The sequence below is a fragment of the Monodon monoceros genome, unplaced genomic scaffold (assembly GCF_005190385.1).
Source record: "Monodon monoceros isolate NGI ecotype Baffin Bay Population unplaced genomic scaffold, NGI_Narwhal_1 Super_Scaffold_14, whole genome shotgun sequence".
NCBI lineage: Eukaryota > Metazoa > Chordata > Mammalia > Artiodactyla > Monodontidae > Monodon > Monodon monoceros.
The window spans coordinates 1,988,120-2,007,366 of record NW_021703770.1 but is presented as its reverse complement, the minus strand read 5'-3'; the positions used below and the strand labels follow the sequence as shown (position 1 = coordinate 2,007,366).

Sequence of the window (19,247 nt, the reverse complement as noted above, 5' to 3'; positions counted from 1 at the left end):
GGAGGGCAGGATGCAGCCCGACCTCAGGCTCGGGACAGTCTGGCTGCCTGGCGCGCCGGGATCCAGACTCCAGAACGGAGCTGGCAGAGTGCAGAAGGGGCCACTGAGGTAGACGGAGCAACGTGCAGACGTGATGAACCCATAGCGTCTTCCAGGTGGTTCTGTCCCCAGGGAGGCCCGTGAGCTCCGTTGGTGCCGCGGGCTGTGTGCCTCACCCCAAGCACAGTGCTGGCTCCTTTGAGACTGACCGGGTGGTCAGTGTCGGGGTCCAGGGCTGCCTCTGGCCTCCGCTTCCAGGACACCCGCCAAGCTCCCACCTGGCAAGCGCACCAGGCTACATGGGGATGGTCTGCTGACCGACCTGGGCCCCCTGCCTGCATCAGACCAGGAGTGTCTGGAAGGCCGGGATCAAGTCTAACTTACCTCTGTGTCCCCAGCACCTGGGACAGTGCCTGGTGCAGATGGACAAATCCATCAATCCAAGAACCTACGTATTCCACATAACTTGAAGCAACAAAACCCCCATGAGTCTGTTTCCTAATTTGTAAAAGGGGGACAGTAATCATGACCTCAAGACTTGTGTGGCTCGGACAAACCACACGAAGAGTTTGGCGTCATGCTCCCCAAATGTGAGGGTGGATCATTCTCTGAGGCAGGGCAGTGGGTGACTTCACACAAGGCATCACGTGGCCGCTGCTTCCCTGACAGGCGTTACCCTCGTGCCTACAAGTGCTGCCCACACATCACAGCTCGGCCCTGGACCTGGGGGTTTGCTCGGTGATGATCTGGAGGATGTGCACTGAAAGCATCCCCTCCAAGATGTAGCCAACACCTGACTGGTATTCACTGACTGTGGATGAAGGACAGGACAGACCGGGCACCACGAAGCTATGAAGAGGAAAGCTTCAGCTGTCAGCTGAAGAAGGTAGAAGGGGCACAGCCGTGGGACAATCAAATCATCATGGGAAACGGCTTAGCCTATTAGTCACCACCACCCAGTATCCATGGAAACGACTGGAACTGGCCCTCGAAGCAGGCCGTCAGGAAGCCCACTGGGCTCTGCCACCCTCCCAGCCTCGTCTTCCCACCCGGAGGTGCAGCCTCCCCAGCTCGCAGTTTTGTTCCCGGATGGACAGAGACAGGAGGCAGCCGACTCGGGGTCCTGTCCCAGGCCCCTCCCCAGCCCTGCCGCGGCTCTGTCCTGTCCGGTCCTGCCTTGCCTTGGGATGCTCCGCAGAAAGAACGCATGCAGTCCTGGATCCACCCCAGAATCTAGCTTCCTTTCCTCCTCGACCACCACACAGCATCAGTCCTGGTGGTCCCCACCGCCCCAGGCCCACATCCCCGCTGATAGGGAAGGAACGCACTCTCGCAAGGTCACAGGCATCTCTTCAAACCTTCGCCCAGGATTTGGGGCCCTCAGCATCTCCAGTTTACAAATAAGAAACCCAGGCCCAGAGAACTTGCTGACTCGTCCACAGAAGTTGCCCCAAGAGGAAGCAGCAGACAGGACTGAGACCCGTGGTGGGTTTGTGCCATCCACAGGTCTGCCTGTGGCACGTGATGCAGTCATCATCACGCAGCAAACCTGACGGCTGTGCTCTCTGCCACCACTCCATAGAGTATTAACAATTTCAGGGTATCCTTGCTGAGGGAACGACCCCAAAACACAGAGAAAGCTCCATGTACAGCCAATGCAAGTAACTTACATAACAACAAACACCTCCAAAAAACAGAAACAGCCAAACACCAGAGCAAGTACTAAGTTATCTTGTATCCATTTGATGAAATTACGGTGAGGACTTAAACAGCATGTGTTAAGACATGTTTATAACATGGGAAATACTTATGTTTTGTCAAGTATAAAAAAGGACACAGAAGTACTACAGTATGATCATCTCTATGAACAAAATTTAAGTTGGGGGACAGGAAAAAGACTTAGAAATGCACACAAATGAAGTAGAGACTGTTTTGGGGGGGGGGATGTGGGAAAAGGGTAATTTTTCTCTATCCAACTTTTCTGATTTCCCCTGGCTTTCTACAGTGAGAATATATTGCTTTCATGAAGTGAGCTAGTGGAAAGGTCAAGAGTCCAGGGTGTGGAAAGCTGCCTTTGAAGAACCAGGAGGACAGCCCAAGTTATGGGGTGAGGAGCTGGTGGCTCCAAGATGTTGGCTCCACTGCAGAGGGGACAGTGAGGGTGGGAGGTGACGTGTGCTGAGGCCAGGGGTGAAGACCCCACCCCACGCACGGTGGGCTGGGGAGGCCAGCCTGGGGCAGGAGGGAAGCAGACGAAACTCACCGCCTTCCCTCACGGGCCACTACCCTGGAACTGCGTTCACAAGAGGGTGAGAAAGTCACCCCAGAAACCCAGGCTCCCACAATGCCCATGTCATGATCAATGACCAAGAGTCACATAGTCACTTGACAAAACAGCTCAAGAGCCTTAAATATGTGCACGTCTTTTGACTTGATAACTCTAAAGCTAGGAAGCTGATCTAAGTCAGGAAAGTCTACAGAAGGATGTTCCTTGGAAGCAGCCAGATATGGTAAGAGTTAAATTAATCATGACACTCTGAACAGGAAAATACTACGCACTGTTTCTGGAGACCGTGGATGCCTCGAGGAGAGGAACTGGGCTGCCGGGGAGGCTGCTGGGAGCCCGAAAGCGCAGCCCCGAGCTGCCTGGCACCGCGGACACTGCCAGTGAGACCTCCTGCCAGAAACGCCTTTCAGGTCCTGGTATTATTGTTTAAAACGTCATGCATCTTCTCCAGGATAAAATCTTTTAATACTTGCATTATTTGCCAACACACTGGTATGCATGTGACACATGACAAGGAAAACACCTGCAAGGAGACCAGTGCAAATCCAGCAAGGGCCTCTGACCTCTCCCAATGTACCCTCCCCACCCCCAATCTCTGGAATGAGTCAGACCCTCCAGGGCTCACTCCCAGACTGCTGAGGCCTTGGGGAATTTCTTCTGACTGACATGATGCCTTAATACAAGTTTTGTGTCACTGTGTTTCCTCGGGCTGGTTGGGGCTGGGAGTCTGATCCTCCTCAGCTACCACATACGGTGGAAGTAGCTGGCTGAGCCCGGGTCATTAAGAGACAACACATTCCAAACTAGGAAAGCGAGGGACACCCCCAGAGGTGCAAGCAGTGACACATTCCGCAGGAACACCGCCCGCCTCCTTCCACTCGGGCTGCACCAGCGAGGCGGGCGGCTTCCACGGAAGGAGCCCCCGGTGCAGCAGTCCACTCACAGCTGCCGTGTCAGCGCCCCTCACAGGACTCCCGACAACCTTCACGGGCGGGAGTAGGGAGCCCAGCAGAGTGGGCAGCCCCCGGGCAGCGCGAGGGGCTCTTACAAACTGAAGGGGAAGTGCGGGAACGCCAGGAGGAAGGCCTGTTCTCTTCAGACCCCTGGGATAATTTTCCTGTGTCTCCAGCATGCCAAAGGGGGAGGTCAAGCTAATTAATTAAGCGGATGAAATACCAGATACTAATTTACAATGGTTTCTGGGGTAAAGAGAAGAAGGTACACGTACAAGATTGTCTGCATCTGACCCAACATAGATTACATGATGGAATCATTTCCAGAGGATAATAAAGACTCCCACTTCAACAAAAATTCTACATTTAGTTTGTTTCTCAACAAAATTGTTTCACCGCTATTTAGGAAGGCAGAGACTGGGGTGAGAGTTCCAGGTGCAACGGGCAGCGAACGTTCAAATGCCTTTTTCGAAGTGCCACCTCAGGGCGATCGCTCACGGGCTGAGCGCCAGGCTGAGTTAGGGTGTTTACCAAACAAACTCTGTCAGAGCTAGTCCAGGAGAGACGAGCTAACCGCAGCCTCGCTCCCGCCCACCACCCTGATCACGGGAGATGCAGAAACATCTGCAGAAGACACGCCCATGCGGACACCAGGTGCTCCCACGGAGGACGGCAGACGCCGCAGCAAATGGACCCCGAGGGCACCTCCACGTCACGGCCACACCTGTGCTCAGAGGGCAGCGAGCCCGTTCACGAGGCTGTGCCCGGGCAGAGCTCGGTAGACACGCAGAGGCCGGCGCGGCGGTGAGTTTCCCTCCCCCCACGGCTCTCTGTGACGTCCCACACACCGCCAAGCGCGAGCCTGCGCATTCTGAGAAAAGGAGCGCGGGCCCCCGAGGTGACGAGCGGTACTCACCCCACAGGAGAGGGGCCAGCTGCAGATGCTCCAGGACCAGCTGGCTCAGGAGTCCTTCCACACTCGCCTCACCTGTGCGCTTCAGAGAGGGGTGAGCCGCGTTAAGGAAAACTCCGCTGCCTCCGAGTCCCGGGCCAGGGGGAGAAGTTCTAGAAGTTTCTCCACAGACTCCCAGACGGGAAACCTCCCACGGCAGGTGACCGTCCCCCTGCTCTCCAGGGATGGTCTAACCAACCACAAGATATCACCTGAGTGTGTGGGAAACAGGTACGTAAATGTGGCAAGGGCCCCCCCCCCCCCCCCGCCCACCGCCACCCCCCGGCCCAGATCTGGTAAATTGAGCTGTTACGTGAAGAAGGGAAATCCACTGGGATAATTTCAATCCAACAGCTATTCTTGCTGGGGGAAATAAAGAAGAGGGAAGGTTGTTTTTCCTAAAAAGGATGCAAACTGTGGCTTACTGTTCAATACAACCAAGTGCGTCTCTCTACACGTGTCGGTTTCATGCCAGTTTCACGTCTGACCTGTTATACATCTTGATGTAATTACACATATTATTACAAACGGACTCACGCGAGTTCATAATCGAGGAAGTCATACGGCCTCTCAGCAAGTATCGGTGGATGAAGAAATTAGGTTTAGAAATGCAGAAAACAGACCTCTCCAAGGTGCTAATGTTAAACAGCCAGTGTGGTCCTCAGAGAGAGATCTATAAACCTCTCTCCCTTTTCCTACATAAATTAAAGCCCCAGTACTTAGGTTGCAATCAAAAGGGAAGAATGTCATTCCTGACATTCTCTAGTGACTGAGGAAGTGGGGGAAAATCCCATTACTTTCTTCCATTAGCAAGTTAATTGCATTCAACAAACACAGAGTGTGTCTGAAACAAGACAGGCATGGTGAGAAGCACTGAGGACACTGAAATGACTGGACGTGAACCTTGAACTTGAGAGGCTCACATTCCAACAAAGATGACAATATAGGAACAGACCATTGCACTTGCCCAGCCTGAGGACAGCCAGGTCGGGATAAAACCACACAGGCAGAGTAGAACGGGCTGGGGCAGGGAGCGAGGGGTGCCGAGGCCCCGAGGGAATGAAGACCAGAGCTCCCGGGTCCCTCCTGCCAGAGGGGGACAGCCCAGCCCTCAAACAGCCCAGCCGAGCATCCACGGAAAGCTGTTCAGACAAGAGGGCTGCCCAGGAGAGCCAGCTGGCCGCACGCGGCAACGGGCCTCAGACCAGGGCACAGGCCAAGCTGCTGGCGTCCAGGACGCTCAGGAGCACCGCCCACCTGCCTCTCCAGCCCCGGGTCCTGCTTTGGCTGCCTTGGCCCTGTTTCAATTCTTCCAAAACACAGCGTGCTCTCTCAGAACTCCATACCCTCCACCTTCTGTGCTCTTTGCCTGGAAATGCTTTTCCCTGCCCTCTTCCCCCTCTTCACTGTACTCATACTTTAACCCTTACCGCAGACCTCACTTCCTCCAGGAAGGCCTCTCTGAACTGTCTCTGCTCCGAAGGCTCTCGGCATCCCCTCGGCAGCCCTCACTAGATGTGTGTGTCTTCCATCGTCTGGCTTCACCGCTCGCCTGTCCACTGGGCGAGGGCAGAGCCCTCATTCTGGGGCCTGGAACAGTGTCTGGATCATCGTGGCCACTCCATGAACACTGTCTGATGACTAAATGAATGCTGGCATGAGTCAACATCCCAGGTAAGTGGTGCAGGGGCCACATCTGTGTGTGTGTTTCTTTCTGTTTTCTTTCCTGACTCTCTTTGGGGGTTATTTTCACTTGTATGAAATTAAGACTTCAGAATACGGCATATTACTCCCTCTTGTTAAAAAAAAAAAAATCACGCCAGGCATTTGAGGCTGATCACACCCCGGTGCTTGAAGAACAGAAAGAGTGCCTAACAAACGCGGCCAGGATGAGGAGCCTTTGAAATGATTAGTGAGAAGAGCAAGTTAGCATGTGAGTAATTACAAAGTTGCCAAGTGGCACTGGGGCTTTGGAAACCATTCCAATAGCATATTTCAGTATTCGGACATGAGCCATAAGATTATACAGCTGAGCTAGTAAAGCTAATTACCTGCACGCACCTCCCCTCCCCTTCAGCCCCATGAGCCACCAAAGCAGTCTTGTGTCTGAGCCTGGACACAGGAATGCAAGCCTGGCTGACCAGTCAGCTATGCAGATGCTCTATCGGGCACTTTTAGAGCCCAGGTTACAATGTTACAGTGAGGACAGTGGACATGGCAGCCGCTTCTCTTTCCTAAACACATGGACTCTGGCGGTGGGGGCAAGAGGTCAACAGAGAATGATGACGAGGACAATAATTCCTATCATTATTTCTGCTAGAAGGAGTATTTCCAAAGCGAGTCCCATGAGAGAGGCTGTGTGCTAAGTGTTTAACATGTATCTTCTCAATTTAATACTATTTTCAAATTGAGTATGTGGTGGGTTTAAAATAGGGACTGTTATTTCCATTGCAGAGATTTTTAAAACTCAGGCCCATGGGGATAACAAGAAAGCAGACACGGCTAGGCAGTGGCAGGATTGAGGCCATCTGACCCTGGAGCCCACACTGCAGCCCACGCTTTCAGACACTTTACTATGAACACAGTATCGATTCCTCACAATAAACCTGGAAGCCAGGACCCGTGATCCCCACCAGACAAACGAGGATCCTCTGTGCACAGGGCCGGGGCCCGGCCAGGACCCCAGCACTGCCAGGGGCAGAGTCACCGCCCGCTGCCAGCATGGCGCGTGGTGGCCAGCCTCTTTCCTCCAGCCCTGAGGGAGGCCCACGGGGAGCTCTCCGTGGTGCTGAAGTACCTGTCTCCCCGCTTCAAGCCCTTCCTAGTCACCTGGGACGCAGCAATTAAGTTTCCAGGTCAGCCGATGGGTTCTTGCCCCCAAGATATACTCCTGTCCCTTAGGAGGGCAGGGGTGGTGACACTGCAGCAGGGGGAATGTAGACCACTGTGGGTGCCAACCAGGCTTTGCAAGTCTCCTAGCCACACCCTCAAGTAATGATCATCGACAACCCCTGTGCGCCTGGAACGTAAGAAAACTCAAGTGCCCAGCTCAGTGCATCCAACTCACATTCGTTCTGCCTCTGGAGCCTCCCACAGGCAGCTGCTGGCTCCCCGCAAGGAGCCACGCATCCCTCTCACAGCGCCCTCTGCGCCTGTCACTTCCTGCCTCAGAGCCACGGCTGAGTTCCCTGGAGCCACCACACTTCACTCACGCCTCTCAGAGGTGGCGAGCCTTGCAGTGCGGGCTGGCCCTTGCTCACTGCCATCCCCGACTCAAACCTGCCGGGCTGATGAGCGGGCAGCTCTGCTGTCACGACTGCTTGGCCGCTTATTTTTGCAAACCAGTAAGAAAGACTTCAGAGGGCTGCTTGTGGCTCCAAACCCAGGAGAGTAAGGGACGGTGCCCCTGGTCAGTGGCACTGCGCCTGGCACACAGTAGGTGCTCCATCAATGCCCAGTGCTTCTCACTGAGCACCTACTTACCTAAGGGGCATCTCACACAGTGCTCACAGCAACCTCAGGTTGAGGAAACCCCTTCGGGGATGTTAAGCCACACAGCCAGGAAGGGAGGATCCAATTTAGCCCTTCAGCTCCAGGTGCAGAGCTCCTCCCTGCCAGGGGGTGGGCCTGGATTCACATCAGGGTATCAATACCTACAGCGTGGGCTGTGGTAGCTGCTGGGGACGAGAAGACCCACCAGGTGAGATCCTTCCTACTTTTAAGAAGCCCAGCCTATTGTGTAAGGATGATCCCTTAGTATTATTAGTCACCCATCATTGTTAATTACATTTAATTAATCAATATTTGTGCAGAGCTTTTTTGTTTACAAATGTTTTCATGCACATTGTCTCAGTTAATCTTCTACGAGTCTTGGGAACCATGGATATTTGCTTCCAAACCTTAAAAACAACGCCAGATGCTAGGAAAATGCAGCAAGTTAATAAAATACCTTCCCTTTCATTTTCTGCTAGCCCGTTAGCAGTGAAATATTCAGTCATGCACTGCAATCAAAGGACCGTTTAAAACCACGGAGCAGTTTTTGAGATCCTGCGCCTGTGTGTATGGGACTGAAGTTTACCAGGACCCAGCCTGATGCTCTAGAAGAAGCGACTGTTCAGTCAGCTCTTCCCTCGGGGAACACGCAGCCTGGCGGGCGGCAGGCCTGGGTCCTCCCACAGGGGAGTGCAGCGCCGAGCTCTGAACACCCGGTTGTTGTAAGTGGTCTACCGCCGATGCAGATGTTCCTAAACGGGCCCCCAGGTGAGCGTTCCGGAGTGGGGAGCTCGTTGAGGAGCAGGCCTGCACCTTGGCACCACCCCCGCCAGGAAGATGGGTTGTCTGCGCCCCATGTGACAGCTCTGGAGTGATAACCCCAGGTGCAGGGACTTAGCCCAGCCCCACTTCAGCTCAAATCAATTAGCAGATTGTCACAACTAGAAATTACGCTAATGGAAAGGCTGCTTTAGGTGATTAATGAGCCTCTTTCCCATGACTCTGTCCTCCGATTTGCTTCATGAACTTTGAGAATGCTGATGCTGGGCTGTTCTCATCCCAGCAGGGCCGCCGGTGTCTGGGCTCAGCTCCCCGGACAGCGCCACGAACTGCCAGGGAGAGTCTGCACGCGGTTCGGGGCTGCAGGTCTTGCGGGGGGAGAACAGTCGAGTCAGAGGCTGGAGGGCAGGCAAAATGGAGAGCGCCCTGCGAGGTAGGCGTGCCAATCAGCGGCGTGCCCGAGGAACGCTACGTCTCTTTGGCTTCATCTGAAAAATGGGGATAACGTGAAGGCCCTGGCAGAGACCAGATGCTCTTCTGCTCTTTTGCCCAACACAGAGCTAATAAGAGCACAGACTCTGAAGCCAGGCAGCTGGATGAGAACCCAAGCTCTGCCACTTACTAGCTGGGTGACCTGGAACAAGTTAGGTAAACTCACAGGACCTCAGGTTTCTCATCTGTGGACTGTGGATAAAAACTACTTCACAGGGTTTTTGTAAAAACTGAGTAAATCTAGGTAAATTGCTCAGAACAGTGCTGGCATCTAGTAAGTGCCATAAGGTGTTAGCTGTTACTTAAGCTCTGTAATTTTATGATTCTATTATATAAGATACACATGCTCACAATAACTGTCATGCCAAAAGTGCACAGAATGTGTAAAAGCCCAGCGTGCACCCAATCACATGAGCACACTGCACGTTGACTCGTGTGCGTGTACACTCTCTCTCTCTCTCTCACACACACACACACACACACACACACACACAGATTTGGAACTTTGCTTTGCATACTAGGGAAAAGTCCTTCCCCACTCTCGTGAGCCGGCGAAACCTGAAATCTATGCTCTCTGTGAGCCCAACCCTGATTCCATTCAGAGTAACTTCAAGGTATACATATTTGGATTCGGGGGAGTCAAGAATCAAATATGTGTCCCTCCCACCTCACTCCCTCCGTCCCCTGAAGGCTAAAGGGCCAGGGCAGCTTTACATCCTCGAGGGTCGGGAGCAACGCTTCTCTTGGGCTGGCACGGCTTCCCCACTATGAGGATTGAAGGCCTAACCAAGTGCTTACCCACAGCTATAAACATTCACTCCCTAAAGACAAATACAAGATGCAACCCTGCATGTTACTGAAGATGATCAAGGAATCAGCTGTACCGATACAGGGAGCTACTTGTATTAAAATCCATTTAGATAGAACTCTCTCTCCTAACATGACTATCAGAAAAGCCTAGTGCACCGTTTTAAAGGAGTCTTGTCTAAAAATACTTAATTTCTCTCAGGGAATGAGAAGACAGAGCTCCATCAGAAGCATCTGTGAGAGTTAGCCAGAAGCCAATTAGAGAGGCTGAGAGGCCATCTCAGGCAATCCGGTGCAAACAGTGAGAGCTCTGCCTCAGTCTATAAAGGGAGGAGGGCTTGGCTATCGGCAAATTCTCCTCACTGGCGGGGATGCGGTCTCGGAAGCTGAGAGGCCAGGTGTGGCCGTATGCCCGGTGGCCTGTCCTGGTGGTGACCAACCAAACTGAGGACGTCGTGCCTAGAGTCTTACAGGGTTGACCCCAAGTACAGACTGATGACAGACGTCACAGCCGCTGCTGCGTTTCTGGGATTTATAGAGGGCCACTGGTGTCTGTGAGGCCAGACACGCCACCATCAGCGGCACGGCCCGGGCCAGCCCTGGGAAGGCAGCCCCTCGGGGGCGCAGCCGTGCTCTCAAGAGAACGGCCACACTCCCCTTCCCAGGTATTAAGGACTCTGTGCCCTCTGCGTCCCCCGAAGACATTCCCGCCCCCACTCTGGGCTGCTGAGTCTTTGGCACCTAAGGCCCACTGTACCCCTGGGGTCCTTGAGCCCTGCCTCACCCTCAGAGCAGCCAGGTGGTTACAAACGATCTCCAGACAGAAGGCGGGAGACGCGTGCTTACCAGACCAGACCACCTGGCAGAGACTCGGCCCAGATGGTCCAGGCCGCCAGCTTCGTGGGGATCAGCTGAGCTGGGCACCCAGTCCCTGTCGGGAAACCTATATGGGGTTGGATTCTAACAGGTCAGCGAGCATCTCAGCAAACCCTGAAATGCTCTCTGAAGAGAGATTTGCAACAAAAACGAGGAAAGCGAGAAGGGGCGCTGACGAAACAAGCTTGCTCCTAGCGTCTCCCGCATCTGTTTCCACCGCAGACAGCCTGCGCAGGGCTGCCCCCTGGAAATGGAGACGGGCTTCCACTCAGACGAATCTTGCTGGTTGCAAACTCCCTTCCTACGTTCATCACAGCACTCAGCGTAGTGCAACCAAGCTGGTGACCATCGGCTGCACCAATCAAATGGAAACCACTGAGTCACCAAAAGGTTTCAGTAGCTACATGGAAGGATTCCAGGCAGCACCGGGGCGGGGAAGAGAGCACGAGCTTGGGCTCCATCGGGCAGAGTCCACACCCCATCTTGCTCACCGCAGTGTCCCCGGCGCTGGGCGCAAGCCGCAGCGCATCACAGGTCATCAGGAAATAGCTGCTGACACCGCCTGACCTCAAGAACAGCACAGCCTGGCAAGGGAGACAGTTCTGGGAAGAAACCAAACTTTCCTGTGCTCTGTAAGCAGTATTCCAAACAAGAGTTAAGCACTGAGAATTGCAGGACCCCAGAGGAGGGGCAGTTCCAGCCGGGCCAGGTGGCAGAGGGGGCAGAGAGGGCTCCGTGGAAGATGGAACATGTGAGGCCAACCATAAAGGACGACCCACACCTGCTCCAATGCTGATGCTTGTTCCTCCGTCTCTCAATTACCGTGGAAAGTGAAAACAGATATGGTCAGCTTCCATACGTCCCCAAACCAGACGCTCTGGGTGATTGTCAGAACTGCCAACCCAGCCCCTTTCAGGCAGGCCCCAGCAGAGGTGGAGGTGAGGACGCCAGGGGACAGTCGTGGGGGAGGTCTGGCCCAGCGTCCCTTGTCCAGGAGAAGCCTCACCTGAGGCCGGGTCACCTGAGCAGCGCCGAGTCTTCCAGCAGGAAGCGTGTCCCCTGTACTGACACACCCTAGGGTCAGGGGCCGTGACGGCACCACGAGGGTGAGGCCTCACTTCAGGTTGACTTCAGTCAACAGGAAAATAACACGCGTTCTGGGATCCTGGCTTTCCAGCTCCCGGCACCATCTCAGGTGAGTTACTTAATTTCCAAAATTTACTTATTCTTTTTTTTTTTTTTTTTTTTTTTAGGTTAGGTCATACAGTTTTTTGTGTTTTTTTTAAACATCTTTATTGGGGTATAATTGCTTTACAATGGTGTGTTAGTTTCTGCTTTATAACAACTTATTTACTTCTTAAAAAGGGGTAGGTATTACCTGTTTTGTAGGTTTGAGGGAAAGTGCTAATATCCTGTCTGGCACCTGGTACGGGATCAGAAGGGCAGATACAATTGTTAGAACTGACCCTAACGGCAACCGGCAACCCGGACCAGGGGTCGTCACGGTGCTGAACAGATGGAGACACGGGCCTGACAGGTCACCACCGCCCTGCTGGACGCAGGAGACAGCAGAGCCAGACCTTTGGAGCCGGGGCTCCGGCCCCCAACGATGCAGCATCTTTGGTCCCAGCCCAAAGGCAAATGCAGACGGTCACTGGGTCATGTGCGGGGGCTACTACCTGCTACTGACAGAGTTCCGGGAGAGTTGGCTGTATTAAGGTTTCCCAATTTCAGTAAAAAGGGTCCAACAGTGGCAGCTAGACGGAAGAAGAAGGCTCAAAGAGGAAGAATGGGAAGCAAGGGCGTGTTTATCCGGAAAGCACGGACAGGCCTCTCTGTGCAGGCCGCCCCTCCCCGCCCCCAGGAGCCCCACGGACATCACCCCCAGGCGAGTTCCCCCCGCGAGATGGGAGCGCTCAGGAGGACCTTCCCTTTCAAAGTCACCAGGCTGAGGCGGTACAAGGGATAGGCAAGGGAAGAGGGCGGGCTTCAGGACAGGTCTCTGTGAGGAGTCCTTCGTCCTGGGCAGAATAAGGATCGAAGCGCAAGGACAGGAGAGCCCCAGGTGTGACGGGGGCAAGCCCGATGGCGGGGAGGGCGCTGGTCCTGCAGGCGCCACACGACGGGGCTCCTCGTGGTACCGTCACCTCCCCCCACTACACTGGGAGGAACGGGAAACAGAGGGGTTAGGCTGAGACCCAGTGGCTGGCGGGGAGGGGTGAGGCAGGGAAAGAGCGCCTGCCGGTCCCACGTCCAGCTCCGCTGCCCGGCATCCCTTCCCCAGCCCCGCTGCCCGGCATCCCTTCCCCAGCCCCGCAGACAACACACTAAGAAACTGACACACAGGAGCCGTGCGAGCGGCGGTTTTCATAGCAGTGATGATGATGGAAGTGATAAACAGAAAAGAGACAGGTACCGTAAATCTAGGGGAAACAAGCAGTATTCAATTCATGAGCTCATTTGGCGGGGCCAGCGTGTAAACCCCACCTCAGAGCCAGGGAGCGCCAGGGCTGAAAGTACCACTAGGCCCCTGGTGCTCACTGCCCCTGGATGGCCAGGTGCCCTCCACCACCTCCTCCACATGAGGTCACCCTGTCCCTGCAGGGGTGGGTCTCCTGACCCACCGGGCAGCCTGTGGGGACCCGTGGACTGTGTTGGCTCTCGGCCAGTTACCAGGCTCCTTGTAATAAAGCCTGCCCTTTATTATAAGGGGGGGAGGGGTTACAAGGAGGGGGAGGGACGGACTGGGAGTGTGGGGTTACTAGATGCAAACTGTTACATACAGAATGAATAGACGACAAGGTCCTACTGTACAGCACAGGGAGCTATATTCAATCTCCTGGGGTAAACCATGATGGAAAAGCACATACAAAAGAATGAATATATGTGTATAGCTGAGTCACTTTGCTGTACAGCAGAGATAAACACAACACTGTGAATCAACGAGACGTCAATAAAATATAAATTAAAAAGTAAAAGTAAAAATAAAGCCTGCCCTGCATCTTTCACAGAGTGGCGGGGGAGGTCAGACAAGAGGAGGGACCTGAAAGCACGGTTGGGCTGTACTGGGAGGGACAAATCTTCACGGCCTGCAGGGAGAGCCCTGGAGGTCGATGCCCACAGGCTGCTGCGGGCAGGACCTGAAGGAGGAGGCCACAGAACCGAACCCTCGTCTTCAGGAAGGGAGGGGAGGAGGGAAGGGGGCAAGGAGGCAGGCAGGGCAGCCCGACTGCTCCGCACAGCCTGAGAGACACCTGGCCCCTGCTGCCCCAGACTGCATTCTGTACAACCAGTCACAGGGGACGACTCAGGTCCCCAGTGTGTGTCAGGAATGTGCTTAGAATACTCCAGCCCTGCCGGTCCTTACCGCAGGAAAGCTGTCTCAGCCCTCCCGGGCTGCACCGTGAGTGTCCGTCTCTGCGTCTGCCCCTCCCGCAGACTGGGGGTGTCTCCAGGGCTCAGCACACGGAAACAACAATACGTACAGGCTGTTAGCCAGGTGCAGAGGAGGTCTGGAGCTCCCGGTGTCCCTGCCACGTATCTGGATGTTGCAGATGTTACCCAGACAGGCATGCACACACCTACCGCAAGAGCCGCAGTTTCCTTTAAAACACGTCTGTCCAGCCTTACGTGCCACATACGGGCCATTTTTATTACTACAGTGGGTGTCAAACTAGGCTCAAATTTTTTATGAAGTCTAAATATTGAGAAAATATTAAAATGCATAATGAAATAATTAGCCAATTCAATCTTTGGTCTTTCCATCTGCTTGAATTTAGATTTACAATAGCAAAAGTCTGCTATCCATCCCATGCCAGATGTCATTACCAGATAGGAGGGGAAGTGGGGAGGGAGGGAATGTCCTTAATGCTAATTCTCTTCACTCAAATTCGCCTTTGGGGACAGTTCCAATCCTTAAACTAGGAGACAGGTGTGTCTGGCACATGGTAGGCATTCAATAAGGATTTGCAGCATGAATTATTAATCGAACACAAAATAGGGAAGTCAGCTTCTTGAAAGAATCAAGGCTAAAACGAGAGAAACCCAAAGACATTTTAAGTACGTTTTCAATAATAGTTTTCAAAGCACGTTCAGAGTTTTGATGGTCAATATAACCCCGTTAGAAGGCAAGGACTGTGGGCTCAAGCAGGCCGCGGGGTTCAGTGCTGGCTCCTCCCCGTTCTCTGCAGGAACTCAGAGGCAGCTGCATCAGTAAGACGTGGTGAGAAACGCCCTGGGAGCTGTTGAGCGGTGCCGAGGACCATGTGGGACCCCTGGGGGCAGCACCCAGGAAATGACACTCGCAGGTGCTGCCGTGCGCCCTGGCTCCCAGTGAGGCCCAGTCTCCGTGAAACTTGGGGAGGCAGGGCCCCCCAGTCCCAGAATGAGACCCCGCAGAAGGATGAACCCTTCCCACCGGGTGCCCGAGCACAGTGCCCCTCCTCCACGGGTGCCAGCCAGGCCTGCCTGGCTCTGCACGAGGCCCTGCATGAAGCCAAGGCTCCAGGACCCAGCGCGGCTCCACGCAGGAGGTGCGGAGCCTCCGCAACCCAAGGCCCAGAAAGGACCCTCCTGGCTCGTGCCAGGATGTAGACGCCAGGACTGAGCGCTAATGGCCTCCTTTTACGACCGCCCGCCCCCCTGCCCCCCTCCCCACCACAGGATATGAGCACCTTCACCACGCTCCCCATGGGGACCTGGACTGGCGGGTAAGCGCTTTGCTGCCGGCCACCCCACCTGGGTGCGTCCTTGGCTGCACCACTTCCTGGCTGGACTCAGGGTGAGTCAGCTCACCCTGCTGAGATCCCGTTTCCCCAGCGGACCGTGAGAGGTGCCGACCAGAGAGGTGTGAACAGTTGACAGAGGTGACGGATGCAGCGAGCCTGGGGCGCGGTGTGGGTGCCGCCTTCCTCCATGCTACCACACTCTGCTCACTCAAGCAGCGCCGGCTGACTGGACCCTGACTCTGCTGAGAAGTGGGGTCACCGAGGGAAGGGCACCTCCCACGGCCCCCCACCTTTTCACTTCTCTCTGTACAGAAGACAAACGCCTAGCTCCACCATGCATGCCAGGCTCCCTCCGTGAGCCCCTGAGCGCTCTAGTTTTTGGCGTCTGGTTCTCAAAGCCTTCCGTCTACAGCGCTTTATCTGTCACAAGCTCCTCGGAGACAGGGGTCTTGTCTACCAAGCCCAGATTCACGTTAGCTGGCGCGAAGGAACTTGCCTCGGTCCCGGAAGCTGTGCCTCCTGCAGCCTAAGGTTGATTCCAGAATCCAGGGCGACGAGCCCACACAACAGCCTGTGACTATCCCACTTCCACAGAACCAGTGTGTGAACAAGGTAATCAACAGACATTCCCATCAGAGTTGCCTCTTCCTGGGAGACACCCTGAGCGAGCCATCCTCTCGCACCATGCGAACTGTGGGGCATCTCCCACCCCTGTCCCCTTGATAAACTTCTACTCACCCTTAAAAAGCCCACCGTGGCGACACCCCCTCTGTGAAGCCGCCGCTGACTGCCCTACCCCCGGCAGCTTCATTCTCTGAACCTCACAGCAGTTGGCATAACGCTCTGTCCCTGCTCCCCAGCCGTCCGTTTAATCCCCAGATGACGCACACGCTCTTTGGGACCGGGCAACCCCATGAGGCCCTGCCTGCGCACTGCAGCCCCTCAGGCAACTTGCCACATACCCAACCCAAAGCGGGCACCGAGTAAAGACTGCTGGAAAAAACACGTAAATAGATAAGTGAACCTGAGTTTTCTCCAGAGTCCCACTCACCCAACTGAGTGTCTACCATGAGCCAGGTACTGATCGGAAACTCAAGGCAGGGCCACTTATTTTATGAAACCGTCTTTTTTAGTGCAGTCCTCCTAACGCCCCCACCCCAGTCTTTTCAAAATGGCATCTGCGTGCCTTGCTGAGCTGTACAGCCCGATTCCAGTTTCCCCAACAATCGTATCCTGTGTTCAGCTGTCAGTATGTGGAACCTCCCGACCCCAAGCCCAGCGTTGATAGGTGGCCGTTAGAACCGGTCACTAACACAGATCTCAACGCTGACAGGAAACACGTGATCCAAGTTAGAGCAGCTCCGGCCCCAAGGAGGCCTTTCCTCATCCTGAACCTGTACTTCACTCGTGGGGCCCTGGGCGTGGTGGAAGGGTAAGAAAATGCCCACTCTTTGGTCCGTATCTCCCTGCCATGCCGTTTGTGAGCTATCTGTGGCTAGCGCTCAACAACTGACCCCTCTGGGGTCCTCCTCAGGGGTCCGCAGGTCGGGGTGGGCACCGGGAAAAGGATATGATGGTCCAGTGGATGTCCAGCTTGCTGTTGATCTCCAGGCCTCGGGCTTCCTGCCTCTCCTCCTCCAGCTCCTTGGAATTTGCAAACTGCCCCTTCTCCCCAGGGGATTCTGGGAAACTCTCAAAGTTGAACTTGTCCACTTGAATAGCCATTCTAAGAGAAGGGCGAAACAGAGCAGAGAATCAATCAGGAGGGCAATTTCTTCTGTGGGCTGCTGGAGAAGCAGCCCCTGCCAGCATGAGACAGGATAATGAATCATTATCGTTAGTAGTTCATAACTGATTCACTCCAAGAAAATGAAATAATTGACTCCCAGGGTAGTATCAGCTTCAGAGCTGGCTCAACACCGTTTAGCACGGAAGACACAGTCAGAATGTCCGACCCCAGAGGGAAATCTGAATTCTGGAATAGGGTAAGGCAGAGAGGAAGCAAGGGAAAAATCGCAGAGGGGCGGCCTGGCAACCACTTACCCCTGGGCCCCCAAAAGCCAGGGGGAACTGCAGCCTCGTCATCAGAGCCCTGCCTGCCGCACTGCACTTCACCCTTGGCCAGATGGACTTGCTCACACACGCCGCGTGCTCCGCCAGTCGCACAGCTCCCCACCTGCCCACTTCCAGCCCCTGAGCCCAGGACCCCACCCTCCCTTCAGGTCTCGGCGCAAGTACAACATCCTCTACAGAGCCTCCCACACTGCTGCTGTGTCCCGCACTCGCAACCTTCTGGCAGTTTCCAGAACACACCAGGCTCTTCCTCCCTTAGTCTTTGTGCCCACAGCTCCGCACATGGGAATGTTCTTCTCCTGACCCTTGGCATAGCTGGAGGCTTTCATCCTTTAGATTTGAGCTTAAGAAAGGTCTTCCCAGCCCACCTCTCCACAGCAGCTTTCCATCTCATCCCTCCCCTCGCCCCATTCTCCACTGCGGCATTCAACCTATTTCTGCAATAGCATTTACCATGAGCTGTAAATATTTACTTTTGGATTTGTTAACTGTCTATCAATCCTACCAAAATTCAGCTCCTTGAGGGCAGAGATCCTCTTGTCTTGTTTACCAGTGTTTCCCAGGCCTGGAAAAATGCCTGCCGGGCACACTGTAGTAACCGGTTCAGAGAAGAAATGAATGAGTGAATTAAGATCCTTCCATGGATCTAGGGGAAGATGACGGAAAAGTAAGACGCGGAGATCACCTTCCTCCCCACAGATACATCAGAAATACATCTACACGTGGAACAACTCCTACAGAACACCTACTGAACGCTGGCAGAAGACCTCAGACCTCCCAAAAGGCAAGAAACTCCCCACGTACCTGGGTAGGGAAAAAGAAAAAAGAATAAACAGAGACAAAAGGATAGGGATGGGACCCACACCAGTGGGAGAGAGCCGTGAAGGAGGAAAGGTTTCCACACACTAGAAACCGCTTCGCGGGCGGAGACTGCGGGTGGCGGAGGCGGGAAGCTTCGGGGCCGCGGGGGAGAGCGCAGCAACAGGGGTGAGGAGGGCAAAGCGGAGAGATCCCCGCACAGAGGATCAGGGCCGACCTGCACTCACCAGCCCGAGAGGCTTGTCTGCTCACCCGCCGGGGCGGGCGGGGTTTGGGAACTAAGGCTCGGGCTTCAGTCAGAGCACCGGGAGAGGACTGGGGTTGGCGGCGTGAACACAGCCTGAAGGGCGTTAGTGCGCCACGGCTAGCCGGGAGGGAGTCCGGGGAAAAGTCTGCACCTACCGAAGAGGCAAGAGACTTTTTCTTCCCTCTTTGTTTCCTGGTGCGCGAGGAGAGGGGATTTAGAGCACCGCTTAAAGGAGCTCCAGAGACAGGCGCGAGCCGCGGCTAAAAGCGCGGACCCCAGAGACGGGCGTGAGACGCTAAGGCTGCTGCTGCCGCCACCAAGAAGCCTGTGTGCGAGCACAGGTCACTCTCCACACCTCCCTTCCGGGGAGCCTGTGCAGCCCGCCACCGCCAGGGTCCCGGGAACCAGGGACAACTCCCCCGGGAAAACGCACAGCACGCCTTAGGCTGGTGCAACGTCACGCCGGCCTCTGCCGCCGCAGGCCCGCCCCGCACGCCGTGCCCCTCCCTCCCCACCCCACCCCCCCCCCGGCCTGAGTGAGCCAGAGCCTGTGAATCAGCGGCTCCTCTAACCCCGTCCTGTCTGAGCGAAGAACAGACGCCCTCCGGCGACCTACACGCAGAGGTGGGGCCAAATCCAAAGCTGAACCGCGGGAGCTGTGAGAACAAAGAAGAGAAAGGGAAATCTCTCCCAGCAGCCTCAG

At 54.9% G+C, this 19,247-nt stretch overlaps 1 protein-coding gene across 2 annotated transcripts in view; it reads right to left on the bottom strand.

Moving 5' to 3' along the window:
* TRAPPC9 (trafficking protein particle complex 9) overlaps positions 1-19,247 on the bottom strand; it is a 514,318-nt gene that overhangs the window by 105,172 nt on the left and 389,899 nt on the right. For both annotated transcript variants that reach the window (XM_029223132.1, XM_029223133.1), the window contains 2 exons: positions 16,978-17,131; positions 4,196-4,286 (listed from right to left, as the gene is read on the bottom strand). In XM_029223132.1, coding sequence (XP_029078965.1) covers positions 4,196-4,286; positions 16,978-17,131 — 245 coding nt within the window. The remainder of the gene's footprint in view (positions 1-4,195; positions 4,287-16,977; positions 17,132-19,247) is intronic.